The 17,959-nt window shown below is 38.6% G+C and overlaps 1 protein-coding gene across 4 annotated transcripts in view; it reads left to right on the top strand.

Moving 5' to 3' along the window:
- Window positions 1-17,959, top strand: part of PLXDC2 (plexin domain containing 2) — a 455,171-nt gene that overhangs the window by 238,877 nt on the left and 198,335 nt on the right. For all 4 annotated transcript variants that reach the window (XM_030321035.1, XM_032593836.1, XM_030321036.1 and 1 more), the window contains one exon: window positions 12,229-12,298. In XM_030321035.1, the coding sequence (XP_030176895.1) occupies window positions 12,229-12,298 (70 nt within the window). The remainder of the gene's footprint in view (window positions 1-12,228; window positions 12,299-17,959) is intronic.

Genomic DNA, 17,959 nt, shown 5'->3' on the forward strand with positions numbered 1-17,959 from the left:
CTCTCTGTGCCTCGTTTTCTCATTCTGCACAATTTCTTTTTTTTCCTGTGCATCAGAAAATCTGTTGATAAGTGCTGATTTTTCTAAATGATTAACTCAAAAGTCTACTTAATTTGCTATCTAGATTAGGCTACTCTCTAGACTACACATTTTTGCCTCAGGTCTGTTCACACCTTAACTAACAGTTAAGTGTTTTTATTTATTTTTACTTTGGCTGCTTGAATACACTTGCTGCTCTGGTGTTTGAATTGCTCCATTTCAGCCAAGACATTTACAGTTTATCAGCTTGGCCTTATTTGCCTTTGTTCTTAGGATTTTCCTCTAGTTTAATAACAGACTAGGATGAGTTTTGTCTGCATGAGTCTTTCTAACTAAATTTTTAGGTTTAATTAGTTGATTTTACTATTATTATTATTTACTTAAGTCACTGATCTTTGAGACTAATTCTCTCTGTCCTGAAGAAAGTATTATTTGAGGGCCCTTATGGAAAATAAGGGCATGGTGAGGTGCCTGGGTGGCCCAGACAGTTAAGTGTCAGACTCTTGATTTTGGGTCAGGTCATGATCTCATGGTTCATGGGATCGAGCCTGGTGTCTCCCTCTGTCCTGACAGCACAGATCCTGCTTGGGATTCTCTCTCCCCCTCTCTCTCTGCCTTTCCCCTGCTTGTGTGCACACATGCACGTGCTCTTTCTCTCTCTCTCTCTCAAAATAAACATTTTTTTAAAAACAGAAAATGAAGACATCTCTTTGTTCCATTCCACAAAACTAACATGAGATTAGAGTAAATGAGTTCTGTTCCTCTGTATTCCAGGGAAATGAGCTGGTCCGCCTGCCTTAAAGGCAGTAAATAAATACATGTAAAGATCTATTCCTTCTCCTGCTGATGGTTGTAATGGTACAGATTAAGCATTCCTCACCTAATGTGCTGAGTTTAGTAAACTCCTTTTACTTATATCGTCATCTAAACAGATGTATAGTAGTGATTATTTAAGATACCCTTGAGACCCTTCCTGAATCTAGGAACCACCTCAGACATAGAAGCGATGTTGGAGAGTTTTAAGATCGTTTTATGAAGCCCACAGTGATCAGTTTTCATGTGTATAACAAGACTTCGTTTTCCAAATCAAGAACATTTTTTTTTAATCACACGTGATTTTATTCTATTTCAGTTCAATTTCATCTTATTTCTCCATATTGTGTCTTTAGTGGACGGGCACCATTATTTCTATAAAATTAGAGTCATAGGGGTAACCTTAATTTCATCATCTGTTACCAATGATGGCTGTAAAATAATTCTAGATAAAGAAATCTCTGCCCAGCTTTCAAAGTCACAAGTGAGACAAACACCTGAGGCTTCTGTGAAATCTTAGAAGATTTCATTCACATTAACCTTTTACATCATAAAGCTATAAAAATGGGATCCCACAGCCATATCTCAGATGGAATAAATAATTTCATTTACTCTTGTTTTCTGGATTCTCTTCTCCAACCTATTTTTGATCATCGTTTCTGAGATCTCTGCGTGAGTCCGTGAAGACTTAATAACAGTTAATTTTAGAAAAGTGACCACAAAACATATTCTCACCCTGAAGTTATAAAATGATAAAGCTTTCACATGACTCTTTTGCAGGGAAATATTTTGTAACACTGAAAACTTAGCAAAATGTAAATGGAATGGAATGCTCTTTAAGAGAGAACACAACTAAAAACAAAGAGACTTAATTCTTGTGAAAAATCTTAAAGTACAGAAGATAAAAGATAAAAGACATTTTGGGATTGGGATTGCTTGGACAAGCTAGTATGTTAGTATCTTTTAAAAATATTGGTTATACCAATTTTTGTTATCTTTCTTTTTGTCTATTTCTTCTTACCAAAATATAGCCTATTGCTTACTAGGGAAAATAGTCAAAATCTCACATGGTTTGTTCATAAATTGTCATCCTGTTAGAACTCCTGCTGTGCCTGGGTTTCTAGCCTCAGAAAGCTGGTGTCTCTTTCTTTAGTGGAAGTTGTCTGTTAAAATGCCAGTGGGACTAGAAGTGAACCACCTGTAGCCACTCTCAATTGGTGATGAATCGCCAGGAATTCCTTATTATGAAGCAGCTGCCTGAGAAAAAATGTCAAGTAAGCTTCACTGCTGATAAATGGGGCAAGAGTTAGCCACCGGAATCCTGATACCCTGCAGAGTAGGCTGTAGAGATTGGTAGGTTTTCCTATGGGAGCAGCTCTTAGAAGCTGCGTTGGGAGGGCATACATTTTTACACAGCTTTTGAAAAATCCAGAAGTTGCCAAATGTGACCAATTATTAAAAATTGGTGAGTCTGCATAAACAGTATGGAGGGTTTTTTGCATTATTTTTGTAACCTCAATTTGAAGTTATTTCCAAATAAAAACTTAAAAAAGAGAAATTAACCAAGAAAGATGAAACGTTAAAATTGAACTTGGCCTAAATTTCAATTTCACCCCGTCATCAAGTTTTGAATCAGTTACTCTCCTGATGAACTTGGCCTTCACTGAATTCCAGATCTTAACGTATCAGTCAAAAGGCGGCTCGATACCGTGTTTAGATATGCAGACTTAGAAAACAGGCTACCTGGGTTTGAGTCCCCCAGCTTTGCGAACTACAACCTGGGTGACTTTGAGTGTGTTATTTGCTCTGCCATCACTTTTCTCATCTATAAAATGGGAAGGATAATTGTACCTACCTTCTCAGGTTGTCATTAGTATTACACGATTTAACATTTGTGCAATGCTTAACTCCGTGGCGTCCATTCCATTAATATTAACAATCACCATGCAAACATTTAACTTTTTTAGTTATTTTCCACTGACGGGGAAGAAGGGAAGACAGAGTTTTTCCTGCCCTGCCCTGTTGGACGATCACCAGTCAAGGACTTAACAGAAGAGTGTCATTGCCCTCAGGTGTAGTGTGGCCACAAATCATTGCTTGGGTCCTGGCTAGTAGGTACCTCTGGGCTTCAACTCCTGAAATGGAAATTTCCAGGCCATGTAACTGTTACCAGGTGAAGTGAGACCATGTTATCCAGAATGAAGTCTGTATACCCTTTTAACACAGTTCACACTTGCCAAACTTTCCTTACAGCAATGGTCTTAGTGTTTCAAAGACCGTGATGTGACATCGAGACTTGCCGTTCAAAGTGGGGTCCCTGGGGCAGTATCAGCAGCCCTGGGAGCTTGTTAGAAATGCAGAATTTCCACCCCTTTACCCCCAGACCTACAGAATCAGAATCTCTATTTTCTTTTTTTTTTTTTTATTTATTTTTATTTTTGGGACAGAGAGAGACAGAGCATGAACGGGGGAGGGGCAGAGAGAGAGGGAGACACAGAATCGGAAACAGGCTCCAGGCTCTGAGCCATCAGCCCAGAGCCCGACGCGGGGCTCGAACTCACGGACCGCGAGATCGTGACCTGGCTGAAGTCGGACGCTTAACCGACTGCGCCACCCAGGCGCCCCTCTATTTTCTTTTTTAATTTGAGAGAGAGAGAGAGAGAGAGAGAGAGAGAGCGCGCGCACGGGAGCGCACACACTTAAAAGCAGAGTGGGACGGGACAGAGAGAGAGAGGGACAGAGGGGATCTTATGCAGAGTCCAAGCTCAGCGTGGACACGACGTGGGGCTGCATCTCACAACCATAGTCATGAATGAGACCACGACCTGAGCCAAAATCAAGAGTTGGACGCTCATCTGACTGAGCCACCCAGGCGCCCCCAGAATCTATATTTTAACGAGAACCCTCGGTGATTATCATGTACACTTCAGCGTGAGAAGCCTGGCAGAATCCACTGCCTTGCTTGTAGAATAGTGTGAAAAATCCAGAAGTGGCTTCTGGTTCTCACCCTCCACCCACCTACCCTCCAAAGGCTTCTTTATAAAATCCTGTTATTTTTTTTCTCTCTGCCCTTCAATAGTGTTCCTCCACACCCGGCTGGAATGGTAAATATCCCCACAAACTAATTTGAATAATTTTCAAAATGTGCAAATACAGGCAAGCAACTGTAAGCCATGTGTTTGCTGGAAACCATGAAATGTGAGAGGTCAAAATATATGGTGATAGTTCACTTAACCCCAGTTCATCTGAACGAGTATCAGGTAACTGCACAATGATTGCATTTTGTTTCCTAGCATGTGAACGGTCCCGTGCAGCGCATCATTCAATGTGCAGGGTTAATTTTAAATTCTTGGTTCTGTTACCAAAAAAGTACTGGAGCAGTTAGAATTTCCAACTCAGAAAATCAATTCAATTGATGGGCTTTATTCCTAAAAGGAATAGCCCAGCTCTTGTCCGTATATTTACGTATTGATTAGCCCCTTCTCGTGAACATTGTGATCTTTTAATTAGGCTTCCAGTGTTTTTAGTCACTGGATTAACGACCCGTGTCCCATCCACTCCTCCAAGGGTGTGAGAGTTGGTTAAAATTCCATTTTTATTAAAAAAAAAAATTCTCCGTGGGGAAAAAAAAAACATTGTGAGTTATACTGCCCACGGCAGCTACTTTATTTCTGAAATACACTCAGCTCACTTATGGTTTTGAAGCCAGATTTTCCTTTAGGGGATATCAAAGAAGTTTGTATTGCTGTTGCATCCATGTATAACCCTCTCCGTTGCCCATTTCTTCCTTTAATGTTTGCTTTTTGTGGAAGCCTGTCCATTTACATGTTTCTGTTTCTATAGCTACATACGTGCATACGTATGGGGTCCTGTTTATACCAGTCTCCTGTCCTTTAGTTTATATTACTTCTTATATTATTGTGTAAGGAGATCGATTTCAGTTAAATAGGTGAATAAACCAGTTAACAGCCAATTACCATTGAGAACTGTAAAAAAGAAAGCAAAGGTTCTGTAAGTTAAGAAAACTGGCCCCTGGATCCCTCCTTGGAGGGTAAGAAATGGATGCACCTAAACCCCCAATGTGCAAAAAAAAAAAAAAAACAGCGGAGTCCAGGCTGTGCCCATCTGGTGAGAGGGCACCTGCATGGCTCCATCAGGCTTCAGTGGCTTGTGGCTCAGCGTGGCTCTGCCCAGCACTGCTCCGTCGTCCGGGCCCAGCACATTCATCTGAGAAGACTGTACCTTCTTCAGATGTTCTCTCTCTTTTTTTTTTATGGCTTTGGCCTCATGCATCTGGGAGCCTTCTATGTCTTATTATGACTACATTTTAAAGGAAATTATTGTCTACTAAGAACAAAAACATGAATGACTGACAGTATTAAGGGTCCCAGAGAGAAAACACAGTTATGGAAAGTCTGATAACAGGTAGGAAAAGAAGCACCTGCTATAAAAGAAGGGAGATAGTATGATATAGTGGTCAAAACTCAAGAGATGTGGAGTCAAACATTTGTGGATTGAAATTCTGGCTCTGTTACTTCTAGTAGTTTCAACTTATTACTTGTTTTTGTTTGTTTGTTTTTGTAAAGTTTCTTTTTAATTTCAGGCTTATTTAATGGGGGGCGCCTGGGTGGCTCAGTCGGTTAAGCTTCTGGCTTCGGCTCAGGTCATGATCTTGCGGTCTATGGGTTTGACCCCCACACTGGGCTCTGTGCTGACAGCTGGAGCTGAGCCAGCTCTGAGCCTGGAACCTGCTTTGGATTCTCTCTCCCTCTCTCTGTGTCTCACCCACTCATGCTCGCTCTCTCTCTCTCTCTCTCTCTCTCTCTCAAAAATAAATAAATATAAAAAAAAACTTTCAAGAAATGTTGAAAGAGTTCCCATACAGCTTTCCTCAGTGTTAACACCTTATATGCTTGTGGTACAATTGTTGATAACAAGAAGTCAACATGGCTACTGTACTCGTTGTGTAAGGCCTCGTTCTTAACCAGTGTAAGGCCTCATTCATGTTGGTTAATTGTCCCAAACCATCCATTTTTCTTATTCAGAATCCGGTCTATGACCTACATCGCTGCATTTGTCCAGTCTCCTAGCCTCCTTCAATCTATGACATTTCCTCAGTCTTTGTCATTCATGAACTTGATACTTTTAAAGAGTATTGGATAGTTATTTCATACAATGTCGCTGATTTGGTGTTTGTCTGCTATTTCTTCCGTGTTTTAACACAGGTCTCTGTTTTCAGACCAAATTACTTTTTGTGGCATTACAGAAATGGCATTCTGTCCTTACTTGTGCATCGTATCAGAAGGTACATGATGTCACTATTCCTGGTTCTGGTGATGTTAACTATGATCACCTGCTTCAGGGGATGCCTTCTAGAATTTGCTCCTTCACTATAAAGTTACTGTGTTTCCTTTTATAATTATCAAATATCTTTCTTCAAGATACTTCCTGACTATGCAAGTTTCCTGTTTCTTATCTTACTTTTGCCTTCTAATGTTAGCATTCATACTTGCTAAATATAGGCAAAAATACTTAGCATAACGTCTAATATATTAAACGCTAACTGCATTTTCCTACCAACAGTAAATATAGTAGTTATGATTATTTCAATATAACAGAAATGAGGGCATCATAACATTGCTCAGAAACATATTATTGAATTGTGGATTTATAATTCTATTAGTAAAGCAATTTGCCTTCATTGATGTTAAACACAACACATATTACATCACTTCCAACTATTAGGAATCAAATAAGGAGCTATTTTTCTTTTAGAAAAAATAATGCAGATCTCATTTTTCCAATAATAATGATAATATCCCACTAATTTGAGAGACCCAAGGTAGAAATATGTGCCCCTCAAACATAATATTGTTTAAATGATTAAAAATAGAATGCTGAGGGGCACCTTGGTGGCTCAGTTGAGTACAAGGTGTCCAACTCTTGATATCAGCTCAGGTCGTGATCTCACAGCCTTGAGATTGAGCCCCACAATGGGCTCCACTTTAGCATGGAGCCTGCTTGGGATTCACTCTCACTCCCTCTGCCTCTCCCCCACCCACATGCTCGTTTTCTCTCTCTCTCTCTCTCTCTCTCTCTCTCTCTCTCTCTCTCTCAAAATAAATAAATAAACATTTAAAAAATAGAATGTTGAAATATGTGGATAGAAATTAGTGATCAATTAATGAATTCATTCTTGCATAAATGAATAGTCCCTAAATTCTTTGGACCATTTCCTATCATGAACTCATGAAATTAGCAATTACTTAAAGTTTAGTTACTACTAATTTTCTTGCCACAAGCTTTTCACCAGGATTATGTCTTATACAAATGACATAAAGACTTGGGGGAACCAGAAAAATGTAGCTTTACTACCGTACATAAGAAGCTGTCTTCAAACAAAAAGTTTTTATTAACAACATTTTAAAAAGTAGCTTTTAGAATTATAAGTGTGCCCACTCCATATTCTTAATTTGTATTAGGTTTCTGTCTTCAAGGTCTTACCGGCATTGACAAATTAATTTATCATTGTAATACCACTGAGAAATAGGCAAGCAAGCTAAACTGGAATAGTGTTTACTTAGGATTACAATTCCTCTGTTATTTAAAAAGAGTTAGCAGAGATCACAATAATTAGTCTGAAAACAGATAGCAATAGGCATAAGAACAATATGTAAAAGAGGCAACAAGAAGTGCCTTGGAAATCTGAGAGGATAGCCCTAATGGAGCCTGATGGTCTGTTCCCAAGAGTATTTTCATGGGGCATGTTGTAGGAGGGCACGATGTGGTTTTAAAGGCCACTGTCATACATGGCTGTACCTGCCATAAATCTGCACCCAACTGTCTGGATTCTCTTCATATACTTCTACAGACTCTTCAAAGAATGTTCCGTTAACTTATCCTTCCCCAGATGAAGTCGTATGCCATTTGTTTGTCTCGAAATTACCATTTCTCCTTTCAGATAATTCACTCCTTTCCACAGAGTGTAAGAAGGTAGCCAATTCAGTTGATTCTAGGTGTGTTGCCCATGCTCTTGAAATTTTCACTTCTAAGCTTTTATTTTGTATTTTGCCCAGACTGTTAATTTAGTTATGTGACAAGTTTCCCAAACCCTTACCCCTTTTACATGGAATATCTCTTAAGGGTTGAGATCCAAGATAGGATAATGCTCAGGGTCAGGTAACTACATCAGGGTTTCAATATTATGCTTGCTTTTGTTTACAGTGACTTTGTGACAAATCCAGGGTTCTGGTTAGCCTTTCTGGTTGCAGAAGTGTCCCATGTTGCATATTCAACATGGGGTCATTCTTATTGATTTTTTATTATGTAAAGAATGCTTAAGTCATTAATCTTCTCACACCTAACCAAAATAGCTCTTTATCTCAATTGATGGCACAGTAGTCCACTAGTCACCCCGCTATAAACCTGTCCTCTTTCCTAGACTATCCTCCCTCACTCCCGATTTAAATGTCCTTCCAATAATCATAAAGTCCTTTCAGTTTTGCTTTCTTTCTTTTTTTTAATGTTTATTTTTGAGAGAGACAGAGACAGAGCGTGAGTAGGGGAGGGGCAGAGAGAGAGGGAGACACAAAATCAGAAACAGGCTCCAGGCTCTGAGCTGTGGGCACAGAGCCCCATACGAGGCTCGAACCCGGAAACCACGAGATCATGACCTGAGCCAAAGTCAGACGCCCAACCGACTGAGCCACCCAGGCTTCCAGTTTTACTTTCTACCCCTATTTTGACCTGTCGCTTCTGCTTCCATGCCTTAAGGTCTCATCTGGCTAACTTCCGTTTGTCATTTTAAAAGAGTTTCAGTGACATCTCCTCTGGGTTAGGTCGCCTGTCTTGGGCCTTACTCTGCCCCTGCCTAGCCCTATTGTTTATCCTTAGGTGATGTTCTCCTGCACCACTTTGTGAACTCCCCAAAGGAAGGAATGGGTGGGACCTATTGACTGTTGTATCCTCAGCCTCTGATTTAGGGACTGGTATATATAAGGTGCTAAGTAAATGTTGTCAACTGGATGAACGAGTAAATAAGACTTTTCTTCAGTGACCCGCATGCCTGTTTTATATACCATACTGAGGAAAAATAATGATCTAATTACCCAGGGGTAATGATATTGAATATATAATCATTTAGTGTCAAGGCACTCCATGAAAACAAACAAACAAACAAATAAACAAAAACCACAAAGCACTCCCTGGGGGAAGAAAAAGCACTCTATAAAATTCCAGAGCTTTTGTTTTTCCTGTTTATGTTTTAATATTTTTCAGTTATGTGTTTTAAGGAGGCATGATAATAATTTTCAAAAACTTGCCTTTATGTATGACTTTTCTCATCGCTTTGTTTTAACATCTCAGTAATTAAGAGCATTGCCATCGCTGTCCACCACATGTGGGTTCAAATTCTAGTTTTCCTCTTAAGCTGTTCTTAACCACTCTGACACTAAGTTAGTTTCACTTTGATGCAGTTATTGTCTGAATCTTATGCAGTTGCTTTATGTGAGTCTGTATATGTAGAGAATGCTAGGTAGGATATCGTAAGAAGGCATACCTTGAGCTAAGAAGTCAAAGTAGGAGTTTCTGCGGATGTGACCTAGCTAGTCCCTGTTGATGCTTTGTCCCTCATCCCTTCTGCCTCCTTGAGTTCACCTGAAACCATGGAGGGCAGTTCTAATATATCAGCAACTTACCAGCTCAAGTGCTGTGTCTCTTCTTTCTGTCTGAAGGCACAAGCACAGGGAGTCTGGGGGAGGAGGGGAATTAACCTCCAGTCGGTAGGAGATGGGAGTTAATGAATAAATGTCCCAGCCTCCTGACATCCAGTGAGAAGATTCTAAGGCATGTTTTCCTTCTTGTTTCTCAGAGGCTCTCCAAGAGGAGAACTAGCTATAACAGTAACATACCTAGTAGTGTATCTACTACTGATTGCTCTTTTCCTTGTCTCGCTTTTCCCACTTTCTGTAGCAAATACTTCCTGATTACTTTCCAAACAAACTATCTGCCCCTAAATCCTTATGTCGGAGTTGGTATTTGGGGTGCCAATCAAACTAAGCCAAGGCTTAAAGAATATGGAAGCCATGGCCAACCAAATTTGAAAGACTATGACAGTCATAAGCGACAGCTTGTAGCAGTACCAGAACCAACGCTTAAAGGTGGCAGGCTCAAGGGAACTAAAAGAAAGCTCTAGAAGACTTGCTGGAGCAGAAAATGTGAAGAGAAAATTGTGAGGTAGCAGGGGCCAGTTAGTGTTGGGCCTTAGAACACATTGTCACCATTTTGACATGATTTCAGAGAGGGTTGGATCTGGATTGAATGATTTCAAGTGGGGGAGTGATGTGCTAGATAACATGGAGAATGACTTCTAGGGGAATTGGAGCCAAGCCTAGGAGGAAGTTATTAGGAACCTACATTTGGAAAGTATTATCCACAGAGAAATGGTGGATTTCACCGTTATTGAGAAGGTGGCGTCTTTCTAAATTTGCATTGCTATTCCTTCAGTGTCCATGAAGCGGTCATGGTGGTAACTAGGGTAAACTGGTCCTTTACACAGGGAAGCATTTCAATTATTGATACTGTTCTTCAGAATAATATATTAACAAAATTTCCTTGAGAATGTCTTTATTTCTCAAGAAAAGTCAAACTTACATATGTGTGTGTCTCATTCTTCTTTTAAAAATATTGAAATGTTTGTGGTGGCAGAGACACTAATATCCTATTCCTATGGTTCATCTTTGGTAGAGTCATTGATAGCATTTGTGAGTAATACATATTTAAACCAAACTCCTACTCTGGAAGTAAGGGTTCCGAAGGGTGATGAATTTTACCAGTTTGCTCATGAGCATGCAAATAAATTACAACGATGAAGAGCAATAGACCACAGCAAGCGCCTTTATAAAATTATTTTGGATGTCTTTTATGAGATACCCAATTTTGCCATTGGAAGCTTTTATTTTAGGGTTATTAGTAACCACTCATTTCAGTTAGTGCCGTGAAAATGGGTTTTGTTGTTCCCATCAGTCAGCATAAAATAAAAATGGTGATAAACCCTCTCGGAAGATGCAGCTTTCATTGCAAAGGAGGGAATGAAAACCTAATTGAAAGTTACTGTAAATTTTGAATCATTAATTTCATGCCAAATAAGTCATTAGAAATCTCTGATGGATGTAAAAACGCGATCATTTGCAAAATTGGAATGAGCGAAATTCAATCTAGATATACCTCTCTATTTTTTTTTAATTTGTATATTGGGAGAGCTGTAATATAGACTGTTGAATTTCAACATGAAAACCTTTTGCTGTAGGTAATTTGTGTGTGCTTTTGGGCTCTAAACCAGGTAATTAATTTCTTTCTGGCTCCTTTTACTTCAGTTGGTCATTTTTGTTACAACTCACTTTTTTCTTGCTTCTTGCCTAATAATAATATATCTGGTTTGTATCACTTCAAACATATGAAAAATCTAAGGTTTTTTGTTTTGCTTTGTTGTGTTTTGTTTTTATTTTACTGTGTATAATATATATATATTTATTATATAAATTATATGTGTATTTAATATATAAATATATGATATAAAATATAAATACATACATATTTTATAAATAATACAATAATAAGTAAAACTACATATATATGTATGTATATATGGTCCCTTTTTTCGAACAAAGAGGGGTGAAATTTATGAGCTTTCTTCTTAAGTCTCTCCAGTTTTCTTCTAAAGTAGTTAAGTAGGCAAAGTAGTTCTCCAATAAGCAGCATTTTTTTATTCTTTGACTCTGTGCTTTTTAAAGTGGACATAATACACCAAATACAGAGAGTTTATCGCACCAAAAATAAAAATATCTGCAGGTCTAGATCAGAGTGCAAGCTATCTTGTTACATGAAACCGCCTTTCATTATGAAATGTACAGAAGACAAATTGAATACATAATTACATAAAATAAATTTTTTGCTGTCTTATTCAGTGAAACTTGATAGATGACATGTTCTACTGTGTTGGAGAAAACTAATCAAACTAAAAATAGAATCCTAAAATAAATTGCTCACCATGATGACTGAACTGATTCTCAGTGGACGACTAAGAGAATTGGAGAGAATAGCTTGAATCACAGTTGAAAGTTCCAGATTCTTTTTGTAAGCGAAGAACAGACCAATAGACCATCACAGTCAACTTTTTTCTTCTCACATACTTCGAACACTTAATTACCAGAGAAAAGAAATCCTTTATTACCACCAGGGATTCAAGGTCGAACAGTCAACTACAATAATAGTAGTTCAAAGTAGAAGCATCATTTTTTTTTTAACTGGAAGGCTTTCATTTTACGTTTACGATTATGTACATTATTGATTTTCTTTTCTGGTTGTTGTTCCTTGCAGAGAGTGAATCTGTCCTTCGATTTCCCATTTTATGGCCATTTCCTACGTGAAATCACTGTGGCAACTGGGGGTAAGTGTTTTTCTACCCATCCACCCTAAATAATCTACAGTTTCACTATAGTTATTTTTAATTTACTTTACATTTCAAGAGGGACATTTATTGGGAAAACCATTGCCTTCTATCACAAAGTCATGGGTGTAAATCCAATCTAAGAAAGAGTATAGCTATTGGAAAAACTTCAGCAGAAAAAAAAAGGTGGAGTTATAATTTTCAGCTTAGATTCATCTGTTTTCTTTCTACTTTTTTTTCCTTCTTTTTCCTTCTATGTTTTAATTCATCTTTGGTAATATGGTAAGACTGAGTAAATGGGAATAGACCTAGAAAAGAAAAAGGTGTTTAAGGAACCTGCTGCGGTATTTTTCTTTCTTTTAATGTATGTAATTGATTAATATAAATATGTATACACACATCCTCATTATATTACCTTTAATTATTTGCCCCCCACACTCTTTAATACCACCTATGTTGACTGGCAACTAATTTGAATTTTAAAAGTAAACACTGAGATTCAGTTGGGATTCTTTTAGTTTTATTTTTCTGCACAACCTTTGGAGATTAGTATAGAGATTAGCAATACTCTAGAAAGGCAATTATCGTTTTTTTAGTATATCCCAGAAGTCAGAAAAATTTAATCCTTGAGTGCTACTAGCAGAGATAAGCAAAAGGCCAGAGAATATCCCTGTGTTCTGAGGGAAAAACATAAACATGGAAGCATAAGTCAAGAAATAAGTTAAAAGAAAACCAGAGGTGGAATGGAGTCTACATACAGAGCACCCATGTCTAATGCACCTTGGACAGGAGTCCCTTTCCTTCACCAGGTTTCATTATTGATCTTCTGAATGGTAAGGAAGTCATGTGGATCACTCGTGCCACATTTTAATATAAAATTTAGAAGATACATAGGATTCAGAATAAGACTTATAATCAGAAATATCAACAAACAAACAAAAGTTTTTGAGCACCTACACTGAACAATGGGAAATAAAGCTATGTCTGCCTTGGGATTATATAGCCTAGGGGACTATTAGAGTGAAGCAGAATGTGGGGGTTCCTTAGAAAATACATATGAAAGGGGCGCCTGGGTGGCGCAGTCGGTTAAGCGTCCGACTTCAGCCAGGTCACGATCTCGCAGTCCGTGAGTTCGAGCCCCGCGTCAGGCTCTGGGCTAATGGCTCAGAGCCTGGAGCCTGTTTCCGATTCTGTGTCTCCCTCTCTCTCTGCCCCTCCCCGGTTCATGCTCTGTCTCTCTCTGTCCCAAAAATAAAATAAACGTTGAAAAAAAAAAAAAGAAAAAAAAAAGAAAATACATATGATGAAATATGGGTTTCCAGGGATGACAAAGCTGAGCCATCTGTGAAAGTCCAGTAAGACTTTATAGAAAGATTGCTGTTTATGATACTTCTTAAATGATGTCTCAGTTTCTGTGGTTATGTAGGGAAGGAAGGGTAGGTCCTACGGAAGAACATCTTGAGTAAATACACAGAAGAAGAAATGGGTAAGGTGTATGTAGGATAGCAAATAATCGAGTTTGAGAGAAGCTGGAAGTAGATTTACAAAAAAAAATGTGGCATATTAAGAAGAGAAAGGTAGATTGGGACAATTTTATATATTGCCTCAAGAGTCTATGTGAGTCATTAGTCCTTAATTAGTAAGTAATAAGCTTTAAGAAGCTGAACCCAGACGTTTGTATAATGCCTTCAAGTGTAAAAAGACTGGGGTTCTACATATAACTGGAAGAATATTGCAATAGTTTGTGTGGCACATATTGAGAGCTTTGGCAAGTCTGTGGCTTTTTCAAATCAAGGGAGAGAAATGATGCTGTCAGCAGAAATCACAAACTCAAGCAGAAGAGCTGGTTTTAGGGAACGCCAATGGCTTCAGTTCTGACACTATTAAATTTTGTGTAAAGAAAGGACTAAATATAAGCAAAATTCACACAAGGACCATGTCTTTTTGAGCTTGCCATGCATTTCTGTGCTAGTATGATGCATGGCACTTAATAGACATTTAATTAATGTGTTGAAGGATTGAGATGAAAGGAAAAAGGTAAAAATGAAAGATGGCCCCCGACACTATGAATTACATCATGCTTCCTAGCATCTTTGAAGTATGATAGGAACATGGCTATTTTATAAGCTGGACATTAAGCACATTTTCTAACATCTGAATTTTAAAAAGTGTTCCACTGAATTTTAAAAAGTGAATTATTAACCACATTTGTTCAAAATCTGTACACACGGTGGTAAAAATACGGACCCCTTTGATTTTCAGCTTCTCAAATTGTTTTATCTTTAAAAGTCATGTCGGTGATTCAGCCAATATGAACTAAGATTTCCCTTAGCTGAGTTGGTAGGAAAGAAACCCAAACAAATAGCTATATCATCTTTACTGCTTCAAAGTACCAATTTCCTTTGAAAAGATCCTCAAGGTAAGTGAAAAATCTGGTATCTTAAATGATCTCCATCTTCTTTGAAGAAAGCACTAATGTAAAGAAACATTTTTTTCTCTCTACTTAAAACATGCTAGCATCGAACTTGCACATATAAATCTACACCCTGTTTAGAGAGGCATAACTGAGATAATTTAGACACTCACCTGGGTTTCTTCAAAACAAAACGAGAATCTGCTGTAAAAGTTTTTGACTAAATACAAAGCTTGTTTGTGCATTTATTGTTTATTTATTCAGTCAGTATTGATTGAATCCCTACTGTGTGAAAGGCACAGGATGTGATATTTCACTGTATCCAGAGAAGGGTAAAATATGGATCCTGCTCAGGATCTTAGAATCTAAGAAGAGGAAGGAGCGGGGGGCCTGGGTGGCTCAGTCGGTTGAGCACCGACTTGACTCAGGTCATGATCTCATAGTTTGTGAGCTCGAGCCCCGCATCAGGCTCTGTGCTGACAGCTCAGAGCCTGGAGCCTGTTTCAGATTCTGTGTGTGTCTCTCTCTCTCTGCTCCTCCCCTGCTCGTGCTCTGTCTCTCTGTCTCTCTGTCTCTCTCTCTCAAAAATAAATAAACATTAAAAAAATTTCTTTTAGGAAGAAGAAGGAGTATATAACTAAGCGTCAGAGGACGCTGACTCTAAATACTGGAGGGGCAGAAGGTTGCTCCCAGGCCATTCCCGTTGGGCCAGTCAAGAACGGGTTTGTCACACTGGCCTTGAGGGAAGGTAGAATTTTAGTAGGCAGAGAGGCAGGTTGAAAAAAACATGGGGAGGGAAGGGGCATTCCAGACAAAGGGATGCTGAACTAAGGGACAGTGCTGAACCTGTAGCCAGTATATCTGGAGGACTGTCACGTACATCTGTTTATCCCGATTGGAGGGTTGGAGTTAAAGTCTAGCGAGGGGAGATGAGAAGAGTGATGTGAAATACCTCGAATATTACCGATTTGATGATATCCAGCAGGTATGAGGGTTTTCTGAGTAGAGAACAGATCTGGCCTGTGCTGGCCGTGGAGAGCAGGGTAAGGCGAGGGCGGCCAAGGCAAAGAAAGCAATTAGCAGCAGGGCTTTTGGTATTTCTGCATGGATCGTGGCGCCTTAACCAGGGCGTGTGCAGTGAAGAAGGAGAGACAGAGTCAGTGCAAGACACATCGCTGAGCTCTTTAATCACTGTGGTTGCAAAGGTTTCCAGGCCACAGGATCCATTAGGATGCGGCGAGTAAAGCTAAGAACCTCTTAATGGGGGACTTCTGCACCACAGACTTTTTTTTTTTTTTCAACGTTTATTTATTTTTGGGACAGAGAGAGACAGAGCATGAACGGGGGAGGGGCAGAGAGAGAGGGAGACACAGAACCGGAAACAGGCTCCAGGCTCTGAGCCATCAGCCCAGAGCCTGACGGGGGGCTTGAACTCACGGACCGCGAGATTGTGACCTGGCTGAAGTCGGACGCTTAACCGACTGCGCCACCCAGGCGCCCCTGAACTACAGACTTTTGATGGGTCCCGTCTGTGATTGACTAGGTGTGATAGGCAGGTGGACCCTCCTGACAAATGCTCGTCACATTAGAAATCTTGAAAAGTTATTACCCATGAATGGCTTGCGAGAAAAATTGAATCCACGGGTGAGGTTAAATCCAGTTGACTGCAGACCATTCTAAATAGACCCGGGACTGGGATTTTTTAAAGAGGGACGCATAGGTGTCTGTGAAACAGAAATGAATATTCTATCGACTGTCAGTTCTCCTCAACTGTATCTACAGATGTCTCTTGAACCTGTTTTTACATTGGATTGGGGAAAAAGAAAGTGAAATGTTAAAGTGGATATTTCAAAGTACAATCTCCTTCATTCCTACTACGCTGTTTTCCCGTTTCCCATGCCTCCTTAAAATCCAGCCCCCAACCCTCTTCTCTCTTGCCGTTCACATAGACACAAATTTCTTTACGACCGAAATGAGCTTAAAGATGTCTTGTGTCATTGCTAAGATCAACACCATTTCAAAACAGAAAATGGTTTAACAATACAGACATATATATAATTTATTGTGACCCGTCTTTGTATTTAAATATACATATTTCATTATGAATAAACTTAAGTTTCAAGCAAAAAATGTAAACAAAAACTTAAGCTTTGACCATTCATTTATAAATTATAAAAATGAATCTTTGTTTATTAAGCATTTTAATTTTCAAAAGCTTCAGTCATCCATACAAATAACGCACAAAGTGAATTAGAAACACCATCTTATTTTCTGGTTCACTGGTAACAGAATCTGAAAGCATTCATTTATCTTTCTATTTCAAAAATACTTCAGAATATAAATATTTCAGGCATTAAAAAACTAGTGCTCTGTGCATCTCATAAAAATATTTCCATTAATGGCGCCACTAAGCTGTGTTGTTGGCATATCACACTGCCTTCATTTTCTCTCTAATACTCTAATTGGTTATTTTTTATTATTATTAGGCTGCTAAGGTGATATTTTAAGTGTTTCAGAAAACAGATTTAAGTATGGCGATTTGATTTTTAATTCCTGTGACCACCACTTATAATAACATTTTTTTCATGAGCCCATCATGGGAACCCAAAACTATGATGAGAGAAAAGGCAGGGGTGGGTAAGAGGTACTTTAAATAACAGGAAAGAGAAGGGTTGACAATATCCAGACAATTCGGGCCCCAGAATTTAAGTATGTAGACAGATGCCGGTTCATAATTAAAATTGTGTGTGGAATTGCCGACAGTTGCACATGAGATCAACAACCAAAGATGATATAAATTTAAAAGATAATGATGTATATGTATTACTTACCTTGATTGAATGAAGGATTTGGCCTCCCTTTCCTTCTACATGAATTTCTAATTGGAGGTTCAATTAAAAAAAATGTTTAGAATTTTTTCTCAGGGTACGAAACAGTTGTATTCACACATCTTTCTTTTTCCAGTTTTTTGGATATTAACTGACATGCAGCACTGTTTAAGTGGAAGGTGTTGAATTTTAGATCTATTTTATTTCATTTGCTGTATGGTAACTAATAAGATATAAAATTTTCATTATGTAATCAGTGTTTAATATACGAAAAATCAGTGCATGGCAGTAAAAAAGTCAAAAGGCAGAAGTAAAATATATATCTTCCTTCGTTCCCTGCCTCCTACCCCACCTGTTCCCTTCCCACAAAAAAACTGCTCAAATTTAGACTACTTTCTTAAATTTGGTCTATAATCATTT

This window comes from Lynx canadensis, chromosome B4 (assembly GCF_007474595.2).
Source record: "Lynx canadensis isolate LIC74 chromosome B4, mLynCan4.pri.v2, whole genome shotgun sequence".
NCBI classification, from domain to species: domain Eukaryota; kingdom Metazoa; phylum Chordata; class Mammalia; order Carnivora; family Felidae; genus Lynx; species Lynx canadensis.